The following is a 16,360-nucleotide window of genomic DNA, read 5'->3' on the forward strand; positions in this document are numbered from 1 at the left end:
CATGTTCAAAATCCCAGATCTGAGAAATACTTAAAAGGTTTAGATAAATAATGAACACCTCAGAGTTTACTATTATACATGATCAGTTAAGGCTTTTAAAATTCATATACAGCATAATGTGACATAAAACTCATATCACACTTCATGTCACACTTATTACAGATGGCTAAATTTCTCAGCATTGCCTGTCTTTTCTTTTGAGATCCAATCCTACAGTGTAAATAGACTAAAGTTTTTTCTTAATGTTTGCAAACAAAAATTGGAAACAAAAACGATTAGCATCTGAATACACCTTGACCATTTATGACAGCTTGACCTTCAGCATAACATGTTTGTCACGGTGTCACGATAAAATGCAGTAAATCAAACACGTAAATCAAATTAAAAATTTTGGATCATGTTTCATGTTGAGTACAAAAAAAAAGTAAGTAAGTAAGTAAGTAGTAAGTAAGTAAGTAAAAAATAATTAGGTTTGTCAGATTGCACCCACTTAAAACACTAAACTTTGCCACACTGTCAATCTAATAAATATAGAAAAATGATTATTAGAGAAACATTTACCTTTTATATTTGTATACACTGGTTGAAGTTAACGTAAAGATCCATCCAACAGACTTGCAGCACTGCAAGTCTTTAGTCCTACTACTACTACTATTCTGTGTGTTATTATAAAACTTGATTTAATTTAGAAAGTTTTATTTTTAAATATATAGTATGTATACTGAGTACAAGCATCAACAGTAAAACATCCATTCTGGATTTTACGCCTCATAACTGATACTATAAATCTGCTGATATGAGCTACAGAGGAACCGTCCCCAAACCTCAGACTGCTAATGACCCTTAAAATAAGGACCGTGGCAACATGGGTGCCCTTTAATATTTTGGGTGACGATTTTGAAACATGCACAAAATCTTTATGATTGTTGTTGCTTAAGTAAAAGGAGTGTTTTTAGTTTGGCTACTCTTTTACTTAAATATCATTTAGAAAAGTATGCTGATTTGAGTAAAATGAGGTATTTCTTCTTGAGTGAAATAGTTCAGCGCTCTTTCTGACTGGACTGGGTTGACAGACTTGATTCAGCTTCTAGACAGATACTGAGAAAAGGTCTGAATCTCAGTCTCTGCCTCAGTCTTTGGGCAGGATTTTGCTCTCTGTCAAGATCTAGTCACATAAACTCTCCTGACAAAGGCAAACCTTCACAGATTATTCTCCACTTCCCTGACATAAAATTCTCTCTCATATAAAATTCTCTATACTGGAGGCTGTAGTTTTGCTGAAGAGGAGACAGAAACAGAGCTGGTTAAACCCTGCTTTGCATCAGATGGGAGGAGGACACCCCAAAAACATTACAGCCTGAAACACCCAGTCGCTGTCAGCCATAGGAGAGCGGCTGAACATTTCAGTCCTTAGACCTATTGACATTGGCATTTTTTACATTATAATTTAAACACAGAGTGGCACTTCCAGCACCAAAAACATCTTAGCTGCTTTTGTGTGCAACAACTCTGCACCTGCCGGTTTCAGCGACATAGCGCCCTGGCCCCAGTGTGCCTGCTGTGGGGGCACCCATGGGAGCCCAGCCTCCACCTGATGCATAACTGGTTCAAGCCTGGCCTAACCCCGGCCCAGTGGCACTAAAGCCTGCATTTAAGATGTGGATGGGAGGGTCAACCGCCTTCAGAGATTTGGCCAAGCCATATAACAGAAACACTTCACCGAGCCAGAAAACTATAGGTGCTATGCTTCCATGATAACATATACATGCATGCATTGTTTATGATAGTTTATGATAAACCTTATGATTAGGTTTATTTTAGTACTTTAACCACAGCACATGCATAACATTGCAGTGCCATACTTTGCATAAGTGAGTGTGACTATTTTAACGACTTAATGGTGGATTCAAATAGTGAGCAACAATATTGGATGAAATTATAATTGCAATTTTTGTGTTGTTTTGATTCTTTTAACTGGCAGTCATCAGAAATTGTTTGATCCAGTAGACAGACATATTACCGCTTTGTTTATATCATCATTTATTTAGAATATAAGAAAGCACAAATGTATTTACATTCACATGTACAGTACAATACAATTTTAGAATTACACAATGCTCCAAAGTATACAGACTGTACAAGGATAAAGTGACAATTTTAGTTTACAGTGTGGAATGATATATAGCTGAAACAATGTACACTGGCGGCCATGTTCCCTTTTTCTACCTGCTGTACAAATCTCTGACCTTATTTTGTTTGAAAGTACAATTCACCTGAGTTGGTGAGGATGTGATGCAAAATGAAGACGATTCAAAATGTTAAAAAAATACGTTTTGTCTCACATTTGCTATGGATATATGACACCTGTTTGGTACTAACAAAGAATACACAAAGAAACATTAAGAACAAATTGTGTTTAAAATCTTGAAATAGTGTTGTTTTTTTATTCCGTATATTTCAGCTTTCCAAAATACAGACAATCATTAAACTGTCGTTCCATTGGAATTCTGATCACATGGTAGCCCAAAAAAACAAAACGGCAATACAAATAAGGCAACCAATTGAAATGTCTTTGAGAAACGCTTTACTATCACATCGACCCATTTACTTCATGAGCTCTTTCCTCCCCAGGAGCTCACTCTCAGTCTTGCTCCTCCTCTACAGCCCTAATCTAAAGTGCAACGTTGTTCTGCATGACTGTCTCTCTCTGCAGGCGCGATCATAGCACCATGGTGGGGATGTGGTGCACCATGGGCATCTGGTGCTGGTGCGGCATGCTCGTCATCTGCGGAGGAGGAGGGGACACTTGGGAGGGCGCATCATTGGCGGTCACCACCGGTTTGTGCCGGGCGCTCTTCTGGTGCGCCCTCAGGCCCGCCAGCTGGGAGTAGGCGCTCTGGCAGACGTGGCACTTGTAGGGCCGCTCGCCGGTGTGCAGCCGGACGTGGTTGCGGAGCGTGGACGACTGGCTGAAGCGGCGGTTGCAGAAACGGCAGACGAACGGCTTGTCCAGGGTGTGGATGCGCATGTGGGAGCGCAGGTTGCTGCGGGAGTTGAAGCCGCGGTGGCAGATGACGCACCGCATGCGACCGCTGCTGGTGGTGGTGGTGGAGGAGGAGGAGGAGGAGGAGGAGGAGGAGGGGGAGCACGAGGAAGAGCCGTCACACGAATGGGACTCCTCTGGGAAAGGAAACGAGGAAGAAGAGGAACATGAGTTAAGGACACGAGACTAATGAAGGGATTCATTATTATGTTAGCTGTCAGGTAGAAAGGCCTATTGGTGAACTAACAGTCAGATCCTACAAAAGGCCCAAAGATCTCCATCTCTTCACTAAAGCCACAATAGCCACAGACACATAAAACAAGCCCTAAAGAGCCCTAATAACCCTGATAGTGATCAGCACTCCTCCCTCCCTCCCTCCCCTCCTCTCCCTCCCTCCCCTCCTCCCCTCCTCTCCTCCCATGTGTAGCCTCGGGCAAAGAGCCTCACCATTCCTGCTCTTCTTCAGGTGTTCGTCTTCTGTGCCTGGAACGCCAGGGATTCCCAGGAATGTGTTGTGGGTGTTTCCGTACCAGACGAGAAGCTCCTGGTCTGGTGGGATGGTCTGGAGAAGGAAAGAAGGAAGGAGGGAAGGCCACGGGTCAGTTAATGAACAGGTGGTTTCAGTTTGCAGCTCTGTGACTTGACATCCTGACAGTGATCTTTGCCAAATTACTGGAATTAAATATGCAATTCTGCTTTTGGCCAGCAAGTCGTGCTATTATGCAGAACAATGACAGTCCGTCCGCACTTGGTGGTCTCAAGTAAAGATCCAAGTGTGGTCCAGATACATTTCACTCTGCTACTTATGTCTGATTTGACAATTTAAGATTACCCAGTGATTGTGAGCATATTTGCATATTTGACTCCCTTCTCCTACCGGCTTGGAGCTAATGAGTCGGTTCTCACCTCTACAGCCTTGTAGACGATGCTGCTGCCGATCTGCACCACCTCCAGGTTTTGCTCCTGCTCGTTGCGGGCGCACTTGATGTAGGTCATCCAGCTGCGTTGGTCCTCCTGGCTGGCGTCGATGAAGTAGCGCACCGTGCCGTCCTCATTGAACACCTGAGCGCACAACACACACACAGCAGGACTCAGTATAATGCAGGGGATGAAGTTACTCTAAAGCCCACCCTCAAACCACTCTGGATTCTGGATAACAGCCTGCACATGTCGCATCCATCACATCCAGGATCTTCAAATCCCCCTGGAGGTTGGATAAATGAAGGCTGCTGCGTGTGCGGCTTTTCCTCAGTGACTTCCCGAGGCTTTATAGCTCACCTCCCACATGAGGTTGTTGTTCTTGAGCAGGTCCACATGTTCAGGGGACAGGACCCTGCCCGTGAAGGGACCCATCTCCGTGCCGGCCTTGATCCAGGTCTTGGAGAAGATGCCCAGGCCTTCGCCGGGGATGGAGCTCTGGGCGATGATCACCTCACTGGGCAGCACCAGGCTGGACAGCTTCTGCACCTCTGCGGAGACACAGGGAGGAGATGTGTGAAACTGGGCATGCAGAAATAATAAAGAAAGATGAAATATTCCCATGTAAAATATTGAATTAGGGGGATTAAAGTGTATGCATGCACAATTGAGATGTTTGTGGAAATATACTGTATATAGGCCTACATCAGTGTCTTAAAAGTGATTTTCAAAAATTGGGCAAAACTCCCCATCAATGTAATTCAGATAGAGCAGGGAATTTAAATGTCGTGGTCAAAGAGTTGTTCGGCGGGGTAAACAGATCGCGATGCTTCTCACGAAATAGGATTGTTGGAGAAGTCCTGAAAGCAGTAAATGGACTGGATCTTATTTTAGTCACGAAATATTAAGCTACACCTTATCCGCCGTTTAATTCGATTATCTGGCTGAAGTGAAAGTTTTTGTTGTGAGGAGAAACCCCCTCGGAAAGCATTTTCATCCGCATTGAGAATGGGGGGGGGGGGGGGGAAGAGGAGAAGAAAAAAAACCCCTCTTGCGCCTCTTTAATGTCGAAATCAAAGAATTTTTTTTATTTGGGACTGCGAAAAGCCCGGCCGAATGGGGGTTAAATGGTCCTCTATTGCCCAGGGTCCAGCAATTTGTCATGCTTCAGATGTGATATTCATTAAACCGTACTGGAAAAGAAACGGCTAATTCCAAATTCATTATCCTTTTAAGAACTTTGTAGCAATAAATTTGCACTGAATGAAACGAGGACTTGTTTAAAAGACCCAGGAATTTCTCAAACAAAAAAATGGAAAGGCGATTAGATGGTTGACATGCTATGAATAGCATTAGATTTAGCCTTCACGGTGCATTATGCGAGGAACAGCAAATCTTTTAAGGAGAGAGAAAGAGAAAAGCTCCGGAGCCCCATAGCTGCCAAGAGAGGAAAAGAGACTGTCCGGAGATTGATGAATGCAGGATAAAAACCCGGGACATCTCAAAGAAAGGGAACCTTTCTCTCCTCGAGGTTTAAGTGGAAACTTTCCCAGGTCAAGCACAAAGTTAACCAAATGAATTTAATGCCCTTCGTCTTTCAATCAGCAGCAGTTACACGCCTAACAAGCCTCTAAATGCGAGGTCTCAAAGCCCTGAACGGGTTAATGCGTTAAATGGGTCGAAATAAAAGCAGCAAAAATGGGGAAAATGGGGAAAAACGGCAACAAGTGAGTCGCAGAAACCCTTGGGAAATAAATTTAGAGATGGGAACTTAATTCTCACTTTCTTCTGGGCTCATTCCCGAAGAGCAGGATGTGGGACTTCATCGAGATTAGAAATGACGCGAGGAATATTAGGAATAAACGCCATGCATTTTGTCCCAAGTTTAGCTGTCACAATTTTTTAAAAAAGAAAAGAAAATATCCTTCTTTGATTAGAGTAACAGGCCCTACCGATTTAGAGATCTCCTATGAAATTACAGCAAATTCTCCGATGTAGCATGTAGGATTTTTTTTGATCATAAAAATAAGGAAAGAAATATATATATTTTGTTTTACCCCAACAAGGTATATTTCAAATTAAAAAACACATAAAAAACAGAAATCGCCTATTCACTCATCACCAAACTCACTAGAATCGGCCCACATTGGAAAAACCTCCCATACAAAGCGGCTATCACAGCAAAAACAGACACCAAAAAATAGAACAAAATAAAAAAATCTCTTTTCAGGAAACTATAACACTATAACAAATGTGCAAATTACCTCCTGCGAAGGACTGCGCGAGCACCTCGGCGGTGAAGGCGGTCTTGGGGCTGATGCTGCTCTGCCGCTCCTCCATCAGGTGTTCGCCCAGCACGTTCCTCCATCTGCCGTACAGGAAACTGTGCAGAATGTCCGAGGTGATGATGTCCGACAGCGAGCGGCTCGGACACTTAAATCCAGACTTGAGAGCCAAGGCGTCAGCGGGTAACACGGAGCCCATGTCGCAAAAGTTGATGCCGCAAAAGTCGCGCTCGGCGGTGGATGGGAAGCCTCTGGAGTGAGTGGGGGAGAAGAAGAAAAAAATACACACACACACACACACACACACATACACAGTGGACGCACAGGCTTGTACACTCCGTCCCTCTCCTCGAGCGTGTTGCGTGGAAAGTGTTGCCCTGCCTCGCGGTGAGGGTCTCTTTTATAAGTGGCTGCGTGACCCCTGTCTAATTACTTATTAATGACACACCCCTCATGGTGCGGAGCTGCCTGCCGCACCGCAACAAGAGCGCTATTAGACCGTCCTGCTCCGCTTCCACCGCGCGAGAGAGGGGCTGGATGTGTGTGTGTGTTTGTGTGTGTGTGTGTGCGTGTGTGTGTGTGTGTGGCCAAAGATGTAGCCTATCAAATCACGGTTGTAGGTTAATAAATGGGCTTTAATCATTTACTTTAATACTCACTGGACATTAAATTAATGCGACTCTCGAATCAATTTCCAAAAGCACGTGGATTGACTAAATGTGACCATAAATGCATTATCTCTATACCTCTGGGCTATTTGGATCGAAAACCTTTACACCTATACTACAAAATAGTGCCAGTCAAGCTTTTAATATGCCCAAAACCGTTATAAGACGAATTTGGATTACTGCGCAAAATAATTAAAATGGACTGTAGCCCTACAATAAACAGCATGAATTAATAAAAGTTAGGCGTGTAGTGTAAACATCATGCCCAATATCTGAAGACAATGCATGTGGCAGTTCTCAGTGCTCGGAAAGTGTTTCAGAAACACATCGCTGTCAGTTTAACGCTAACAAGTTGCGAGTGCGACAATTAGTTTGAAAGTTTCTGTCACCAAAATTAGGTCATCGGGTCTGGGAGTTGCCCCGACATTTTTTTCTCAGGCATTTCGTATTCATGCGGTGGTAATATTAATTTTTTTGTGAGGAGTTAGCGCGGGAATAACAGAATGGAAACAAGCTCGACGTGTTTTTACAGCATTGTTCCCATGCAAAAAATGCAAAGCTGCTTTGACGTGGTTCACTTTTCTAGCCCTTGTTGAGGTAAGCGGTTTAATATTCATGGATGTTCTTAGCCCCCAGTATTGTGACAACGTTTAGATGAGTATATACGGCCCTTTTCTTCTCAATAGTCACAGTCCTCTGTGTTTTTTCCTCTCTTGCCTATTTTTCGGGCTTGATGGACTGGGGGTAAATGGGCAGTTTTCCTTCTTTTCCAGCAGAGAGGACATCTTTATTCCATCCCCGGCTCGGGGGTTTCCTATTCAGCTCCCCTCCAAGTAATGTCAGGGGCCTGAAAAGTGCTGCAAATCAATCTTTCATGGTGTTTTGAGGGCAATTTGACATCCATGCACTCCTCTTTCACTCCAACAACTACAAGGGGATTGTCCGAAAAAATGGGCAAGTTGTGCTCTCTGGACGAATATGGACTATGGCAATGTAATGGGAAAGAAGATATGGCAACTAAATACAATAGCGGAGAGTTTTGAACGCAGAGATAGTGAAAAGGCAAGGTGAGTGACAGGGCACGAAAAAAGATTACTGTGAAACAGCTGCTTTTTATGAGCGGGCCCCTCCTACATTTGTCTCCTTTTCCCAGATGAAATTTCTCTGCTCTGTGAATGGGATTCTTTCTCATCTAGATTGATTTACATTTATAGCATTCATTGCACAAATCCGAGGTAAATGGCGGGGACAGGGGGGTGGGGCCGCTCTTTATTAAAGAGGAATTAAATGAATTGAATTGGGGTAACGCATGGATTTGATTTGCTTATTTATGCATTAACCTATGGCATTATTTCTAGCTGGTAAAGCCTCGGGCATGTCAGCAATAGCAAATCATCCTGCTTAGCCGTTCTATTGTAAAACTATTTAAGCTATTATTCTGTCTATTTAAAGCTTATCAATTTAATGTGGATGATTGACAATTATTGCACAAAGAATGCGGTAATTGTTTTATTTCAAAGAGTTGGTGGGAAACCTATCAAAGAAAAGCATTTGTTTATGGATAAATAGCAGAGCTTATGCTTATCAAGATTAAAAAAAACAAAAAAAAACGAATAGCCCGAAGAAAATAAGACTATGAAAGCCTAAGATGTTTATAACAGAAGTAAATTTTAGAACTTTTGACAATTATCAACAACAAACTCAACAAAGTAATTGAAAATAAATGCAATAAATGAAAAAAAAAAAAAAAAAGGCTTTTAAATTCTTTAACGTTGTCTGGAAAATTATACTTGTCTAATCCAGGTATTAAGATCCTTAAATTAAAAAAGGAATACACCAGAAAAAAAAAGTGCTTGTTGAAGGCAGTGGCCCTACTTACAAAAACTCCAAAGAGCCCTGCATCATTCCTACTTTTCCTCACACCCTTATAAAATGATAAATCACGCCATGTTGTCTCAAGTCTATCAACCATTTTCTTTTAGTGATGCGAGTCTTTCCGTTGTATCTATAAAAGAGAAGTGGCTCAATTATTCCTTGGCTCCTGTCCAGCTGCAGCTCTATTGATTTATATAACAAAACCATTATCCAACATGCACTTCCAACTCTGGGAGACCCAATCAGATCAAGAACAAAAATAAGTTGATATTCACACTGATGGCTGACTGCAGCTTGTATTGAGAGAAGTCAGCATCCATCTTCCTCACAGCTGACTCAGTCACGTCAGGCCTGGATGAGTGAGATACACTAACAAACTCCTGTGCTGCCAGCTGGGAGCGACTGGCAGAGCGGAGTCTCCCGGGACCCTCCATAGGGTCATTAAAAAGAGATTAAGGTAGCTGTCACAGTGTGGTGGATACTGTAGATCGGCTTATCTGATGCAAAGGTGAGAGAGGTGCAGTCCCTCCCAAAGGGGCTTCCCCCGTGTCGGACGGGCCAGTGGGAGCCAGGACACCTGCCTGCCTGATGGAAGTGCAGCAGCCTCTGAAAGGGGCGGAGGAGGTGGAGCAAATTAGCTGAGCATGTACAGTATGTGTGTGTTCCTTTAAATTAATAAAGTGTGGAGCTTTTCCCTCCCCAGATAATTTACACAGCAAGTAACACTGTTTAAAGTTGATACAAAGGTAAAGAGCTCACCCATGTCCTGCTGACTCAAATATTTCACTACTACAGATAGCTGGGAATAGAGTTATGAGTCATACTTTGATTCAAACCTTCCGGCAGTGCCACATTAAAACATTTTGAATTAATTTGGTACTGGAGCATCAGATCCTTGCACTGCATCTGCATCAGATTATTTCAGCCTCATGGTATTGGCCTCTTCCATATGGCATGGCAAAACACAGTGAAAACACAGACACTCCATAAACAGATCAATAAGGCTCATTGAGTCAACTATTCATTGCTATAAAGAGGGGCTATTTAGGAGTGATGCAGTGCAGTGATTGAGCCTCTACACCAACACACCTAAAGAAACTGTCTACATCCCTTTCAGAAGTCTAAATATGAATCATATTACATACATATATATATATATATATCCCTCGGACCAGGATTGTACCATAAAAGCTACAATATGACAATGTATAAGGATTAGGTTTCAAATACTGTAGCATAAAGATCCCATTGAAGGAGAAGGGCTCCTCAAGAACGGCCTTTAAATAATCGTGCCTCTCAACCTCGGTCTGGGAATGATCTGTGAACAACTAAATTATATCGCGGCCACAATGGACCACCAGGCCAGAGATGTCCACAGGGCCGGCACATTAAAAAGGAAGAGGATCAAAATCAAGGGCTGGATTTGGAAACAGCTGCACAGCATCAATGCGAAGGGCAGTATGGGGCCGTGCAGGTCCGCTGCGGCAGGAGCCTCCCTGCTGAGGGCAAAGCTGCACAGTGACAAAGCTGCTGGCTTGGGAGGGGGGTGGGGGGACCAGGACATCTCACTGGACAGGGAGGACGAGGACGGTCACATGTGAGGGAAATGATGATGGAAACATTACATGGAATGGTTTAGGGATCCACTGCATAACAGATACCAAGTAAAGGCAATCTACAAATTCTGAGCAAGCATATCTGTATTCTGTTGGCTCTCTAAAAGGAGGGAGCAGTACTAGAAAAGAGACAAAAAACATGCTTTTTTAATCCTGTAAAACAAAAAGATATTGTTAATTTGAAAAAAACAAAAAAAAGACTAATGTTTGGATCACAAAATAGACTTCCCCATTTGAACAAGTTAAGAATAGGCAGTGTCTAGTTTTATCCTCGACTGTGTGAGTCATGTAGCCATTAAGACTCTGAACAGAGTGTTTAAGGAATATTCACAGTGGGAGCCTGTGGAAACAGACCCAGGTTTAGATGTCGATAATACCTATAATACCCATCATCTACAGTCTATGGATAATACACTATATCATGTAGGAAAAAGCCTTTTCTGACTGAGGATTTAACAGACTCCCATGACAGTATGATAGAGTGTAGCCTATACATACACACACCAAAATCTCCCCAGAAAGCCCAGCATATAAAAATATCTCACTGTATACCACAGTGTCACTAACTTTTACCACACTCTGAAGACAGATACAACTTGTTAGTTATTTGTTCCTTTTACACCTTCACGTAAAAAAGAAAAATAACTCCTCAGTTCATTGCCAAATAGAAACGCTCTGATGAAGATTTAGTGATCAAAAAACTATTCCCCACATTAAAGTGAAACGGTAAGAATAGATGTTTGTCAGGGTGTTTGTTTTTTACGTATTTGTCCACTGCTTTTAATCTGAAAACCTGTTCAACAAGCAAATGAGTGCTAACTTTTTAAAGCACTTGTATCCATTACAATTATACATCTGTGGAGGAAGACAAAGTAAGAAAATTACTGATGATTGTTGTTCCAAAAACTTAAATTACTGATATACTGGCATCAATATGTTATTATTAGAATAGATGTGATACAGATAATGTCCTGAATTATGCCTAGAGTTTGACAAAATTATTAAGATGTGTTTGTAGGTTTGTACCTGCAAGTATGAAACTCTACATTAAAATGAAGTGTTGCAGTTAACCTTAAGAACTAATAAAGATTGTATACTTCAACCACAAGAGAGGCTTGTGGAAAATTTATTTGAATTTGTGAACTGGCAATTTGCAAGAGAAAATATATATTTTCTGCTTATAAAACATATGAAAACATACAGATGACCTGCATATCGTCTGTGTGTAATCTGTTAGTATAAACACAATAGAGCTCTTAGGAAAAGTTTCAAATGTGAAACTAAATAAGAACACAAAAGAAATCCAAACTTTCATAATGTCAAAAAAGAAAATCAGCTTAACAGTACACAATAAAGGTAGTGTTGATGTTTTTAATACATGGTTAACTGTACACATAAGGAAAAAAAACACCATAATTAGACATTTTGAAATTATATCCCTTTTCATTAAGAAATGAAGTTAATACTAGAATCATTTTTTCCATAATGAATGCATCATTTATATTAGATCACACAAGAAATAAAAAATGAATTAAAAAGTCATTAGCATTGGACTGAGTCCAACGCCCAGTTGAGTCCACACTGCGAACTCAACGGGCATTAGGGAACTGGGTGGTACCAAATAAGACAATTTTTGATCATAATACTTAAAACATAAAAAAAAAAAAATAAAGAAACTACAATTAATTATTACACAGGTAGAATTCCAGAGGCTTAGCAGTCTTGAATATTTCAGGTACAGAACATACACAAAAATCTACCACTTCTTATTTTTCTCCATAGCAAGATGCAACATCAAATTTCAAATTACACATTCACCATCTTTGAACATTTTCAGTATGAAAACAGAACAGAAAAAGAGGGACAGTTTTCCTGCGATAATGACTACAGGAAAAAATATCATTTCATATCTATATGAAATATATATTTTTAAATAAACTAGTCAAATATATGAGCATATATACATAGTTTTACAAGATAGCAAAGGCAAAAAAAAAAACTATTTGCAACATCCCCCTAAATCCTATATCAGATCACTGTAATAAATTATCCATTACATTTCCATATGCCAAAAAAATACATCTTAAAACTACAAGTTAAAAGTCTGTCAAAATATTAGAGAACCCATCTTTGTTTCAAAAGTGAAATAAGATATTGCACCTTTTTTAAACCAGAGTACAATAAAATGACAATGAAAAACAGCATACAAAGCACAACAGGAATTAAATTAGGAATTGACTGCCATTTGCTGACATCACTCCTTTTTACCTTGTAACAAAAATACATTTGCTGTAACAAAACATCACAGTTTCATTTCACTGAATTATGTAAAAGGAAAAGAAACATATTTTACACACTCTTTTAAACATCTTATGACATAAAACAAATGTATTCAAGACTGCTAAGCCCATAATTATGATTTCATTGCAACAGAACTAGAAAAAATAGATTATATTGCCTTTTGAAATGTTACAACTCCTGGGTTCATTTTGGCGGTACAATCTGAATCAAAAAGGAAAATATAGAAAACAAAACAGCTCTCTCAAGTCCAAAAAGGGATCCCAGATACTGTCCATTCAAAATAACGGTGTATATATATAAGTATTTAGTAACAAGTAAATGTTCCTGATTTAGAAATATTATTTTATTGTATAAGTCATCCTACAGCTAGTGTTTCTCTAAGAAAAAAAAGTCTTCAAGGCGTTGCAAATCTAGAAACCTCTGTTACAAAAGGTTTGTTTTCATCCTCTCAGTGATTCAAGTCTTTAACTAGGGCATCTTCTCTAATGATCCTGTAAAAGAAGGACATCAGTTTGTTAATCATTTCGCACAGACTGGAGATCTACAGAATATTTACCAACGTCACCAGTACTGCCTCTCATAAAACCCTAACAGCTGATCAGTACAGCTGAACTTAAACGATGTCTCCACCGTAATCAAAGGTGTGATATTTCGTTGAGGCGCTGGGTCTCACCTGAAGGCCGGGGGCCTGTGTCTGTTGTGCGCCCTGGCTGAAGTAGGCCACCGGCTGCCGGTAGAAGTCAACCCAGGCGTTGTATTCAGGATTAGAGCTCTGCTGGGACGCAGGGCCGGCAGCCTGGCCTGGACCGGGATGAGGGAGGACAAGAGGCAGTGAGGAAGGAGAGTAACTAGGAGCTAGGAAAACTACACCGAGGCATTATCGTCGACGGAGGATTTAAATCGTACATGGAGTCACAAGTACTCACCCCAAGCTTTGCTGTACTCGGGGCCGGAGCTTTGGGTTTGACTCTGCTGACCTGAGAGCAAACAGAGGAGCAATCACTGCCTGCATACTTGATGCAAACATACTTTATAAACATTTAGCGCTGCACTTTCTGTTAGGGGACTTTGTTTAAAATGTCCAAATTCCAATTACATTTCCATTTCATTTGTATTTTATAAGTATCATGTGTTAAATACAGCTTTTTCCACTTTTCAAACCAAGTTTCATGTTCAAGTTTAGGATAAGCACCCATGATTTATGCTAAAAATTTTAAAGAGATAGCATGCTATTGTTAAAATGCACATAAAATTCTACAATGGCAGTGTGAACCAATAAAAGGGGAGGATAGTCAACACAATAGGATACACTACCATCAAAAACTGGGTGCAAGTGTAAACAATAAGCATAGGAAAAAATTCAGAAACTCTACAATATTTTCCTGAGAGCATGGCAGCAAAACGAAACGGGCCAGGGGGAAGAGTGATAAAAACTAACCCTGTTCTTCTCTCCCTGAGTGACACTTGCCTAGCTTTTTATAATACTGCTCCCAGTCCATCTGGCCCGTCTGGGATCCATTGTGACCTGAAACCAGACACAGATCACACTGTTTGAGAACACAGTTACTGAAAGTGGGCCTGGTTCCTAACTCTTCCACCTTCTGCTCTCATCGCCAATTCCTCCTCCTAACGACTTCCATCGACAGCGAATTTAAACCCTCTCCATCTAGAAGAGAGGTGGTTAGCCACAGGGAATGTGAACATCTCATCCCAGTCTGCAGAAGAAGTTGAATACACTGCAGCAATACAAAATTAAATTGTAAAACTAGCCTCAGTGTGTCCTGAGATTACATTTCATGAGCAATGAAACAATTGGACAATTGAAACTGGCAACTATGTTGGAGAGGAGAACTGTTGTTGTTTCCTCGCTCAGTAAGGTAAAAATAATCTTCCAGTTGGGTTAGCATCTGTTGTCTTGACTGCCTGTTGCATTAAGATATCTGGTCTGGTGGTTCATGATTAATTAAGCAGCACCTTGTCCAGAATAGATATGAATTTATAACACTGACCCAGAACATCTGTAAATTGTTACGGCCCGGCTCTTGGCCACAACAGAAATGGAGACACACAATTTGAGGGAAAAAATGATGAAATATTTATTAACAAACGACTTAGAAGACTAAAGAATGATACAATGGGGTGTGTTACTTTACTTACTGTGGTCCTGTTGCCCTTGAGGTTGCCATATCTGAAATGTTGTACCCCATCCTCCAGTCATGAACGTCTGAGGCCCACTTTAAACAGAATAAAGAGACAAACAGATGTGAGTCTGAGCAATCTCCAGTTTTAACAGACTTCAACATTAATTTCTTAATGAAGACACTGCTTTATACTTTAACAACATACTCTGAGCCAACAATAACCACCCAGTATGTAGCAGATGCCATGTAAAACTATATGTAAATGTGACATGGTGAGGAAGAGAGAAGTTCAGCAAAGATCCCTACTGTTGAGGAGGAGTGGTTGGTCCTTGGTTGAAGGGATTCATGCCAAAACTGCTGTTGCCCCCCATTCCTGGGGCCTAGAGCAGAGAAAGGGAAGAGGAGGCGAGTGAGAGACCACACTTGTGTTTAAAAAGGAGCCAACAGGCAAGGTCAAAGGGCAGGGCCGGGCGCTGATGCACTCCATTAAGTCCATTTGATGGATTCTTCATGTTTAACCCCTGGTGACATCCTGCTGGCCACCGGGACCACAGGAACCCAGCTCACCCCGGCAGCTCCCCGCATTGACATGTGCGCTCATGAATATCAGCCCAGACAATAGCATTTTGGGGGGTACCGGGGGGGGGGCAGACCCAGACCACCTACCCCAATTCTCTCATCGATCAGCTGGCGGGCCTTATCCAGCTGCTGCGGGGTGCCTCGAATGGAGAAGATGCGCACGTTGGGGTCGGTGTTGGGCGGTGGGTTCCTCTGAAGCTCCACGTGGGCACGGGACTGCTCTTTGATGTTCTTGATGGTTTCTCCACCTGGGAAAAAAACAAAAATCAAGCAATGAAGAATTTTCAACGATCCGAGCAATCGAAATACTTGTTTTTGTACAAATTCACGGCCGACCTAAGAATTTTAGAGTGTTAATGTACTCGCACTGTCCTTTTACGGGACCGTCCCCGCTCCATGTGGACTCGCCCGACAGAAATGGCGTGATAGTGCTACCTTATGAGATGACGGCATGTGTCTCACCACTTATCTACCATTCTATCTTAACATCCATGCAAATCAGGAAACAAAAGAAGACATCTTCCCACCCCCCCCCACCCAGCTCCTCCGAATCAGATGCCAGCTTCCCGACGTGTGGGGAGAGCAATTACACCAGCAGGGAGAAATGAAACATAGCTGGCAGGAGAAAAGGGCCAAAATTGAAGCGTATCCTCCTTCTGGGATATCGTTTGTCTCTCTTTTACCCTTTTCATTCTTGACTCTGTGTTGTCCTCTGTGATGAGGGGAGGGAGTGTACGGGGGAATACAACTGCCCCCCCACCTCCACCCCCCACCCCAATGCCCATTTCAACGAAAAGGCTGAGGGTGCTTCCCGGGGGGACACCGGGGCTGTCCCAACATCAATTACACATTTGTTCACTGGTGGCTGACACTCGGATGACCCTGGCTGACCTCGGAATGAAAACGCTCATCAAAAACCTCTCCTCCTCCCGTA

At 41.8% G+C, this 16,360-nt stretch overlaps 2 protein-coding genes across 7 annotated transcripts in view; both read right to left on the minus strand.

Annotated features, from left to right (window-relative positions):
- Window positions 1-2,719: 2,719 nt before the first annotated feature.
- prdm12a (PR domain containing 12a) lies at window positions 2,720-6,445 on the minus strand. 3 transcript variants are annotated; one of them, XM_071896061.2, is made up of 5 exons: window positions 6,226-6,445; window positions 4,322-4,512; window positions 3,950-4,105; window positions 3,491-3,605; window positions 2,720-3,180 (listed from the first exon to the last, which is right to left on the minus strand). In XM_071896061.2, exons 1-5 carry the CDS (start codon window positions 6,443-6,445, stop codon window positions 2,720-2,722), a joined length of 1,143 nt encoding a protein of 380 aa, XP_071752162.2. The 3 variants fall into 3 exon arrangements, with proteins under 3 accessions (XP_071752162.2, XP_078145475.1, XP_071752161.2); XM_078289349.1 differs by having other exon boundaries at window positions 2,720-3,229; window positions 3,486-3,605; XM_071896060.2 differs by having other exon boundaries at window positions 2,720-3,186; window positions 3,467-3,605.
- A 5,317-nt stretch (window positions 6,446-11,762) lies between these two features.
- fubp3 (far upstream element (FUSE) binding protein 3) overlaps window positions 11,763-16,360 on the minus strand; it is a 38,495-nt gene continuing 33,897 nt past the window's right edge. For 2 of the 4 annotated variants that reach the window (XM_071896047.2, XM_078288302.1), the window contains 7 exons: window positions 15,514-15,674; window positions 15,154-15,227; window positions 14,864-14,940; window positions 14,145-14,231; window positions 13,633-13,683; window positions 13,380-13,507; window positions 11,763-13,197 (listed from right to left, as the gene is read on the minus strand). In XM_071896047.2, the coding sequence (XP_071752148.1) occupies window positions 13,189-13,197; window positions 13,380-13,507; window positions 13,633-13,683; window positions 14,145-14,231; window positions 14,864-14,940; window positions 15,154-15,227; window positions 15,514-15,674 (587 nt within the window). In that variant the 3' untranslated portion in view covers window positions 11,763-13,188. The remainder of the gene's footprint in view (window positions 13,198-13,379; window positions 13,508-13,632; window positions 13,684-14,144; window positions 14,232-14,863; window positions 14,941-15,153; window positions 15,228-15,513; window positions 15,675-16,360) is intronic. The other 2 variants (XM_078288301.1, XM_071896048.2) reach the window with 2 other exon arrangements.

This window comes from Centroberyx gerrardi, chromosome 2 (assembly GCF_048128805.1).
Source record: "Centroberyx gerrardi isolate f3 chromosome 2, fCenGer3.hap1.cur.20231027, whole genome shotgun sequence".
NCBI lineage: Eukaryota > Metazoa > Chordata > Actinopteri > Beryciformes > Berycidae > Centroberyx > Centroberyx gerrardi.

Bases quoted from the DNA above. Each gene is read 5' to 3' on its own strand.
- prdm12a (XM_078289349.1), bottom strand. From the start codon at position 6,445: ATGGGCTCCGTGTTACCCGCTGACGCCTTGGCTCTCAAGTCTGGATTT. The intron at 3,606-3,949 runs GTGAGAACCGAC...TTCCTTCTCCAG, and splicing joins TCGTCTACAAGGCTGTAGAG to ACCATCCCACCAGACCAGGA. The intron at 3,230-3,485 runs GCTCTTTGCCCG...TCCCTTCATTAG, and splicing joins AGAAGAGCAGGAATGGTGAG to TCTCGTGTCCTTAACTCATG.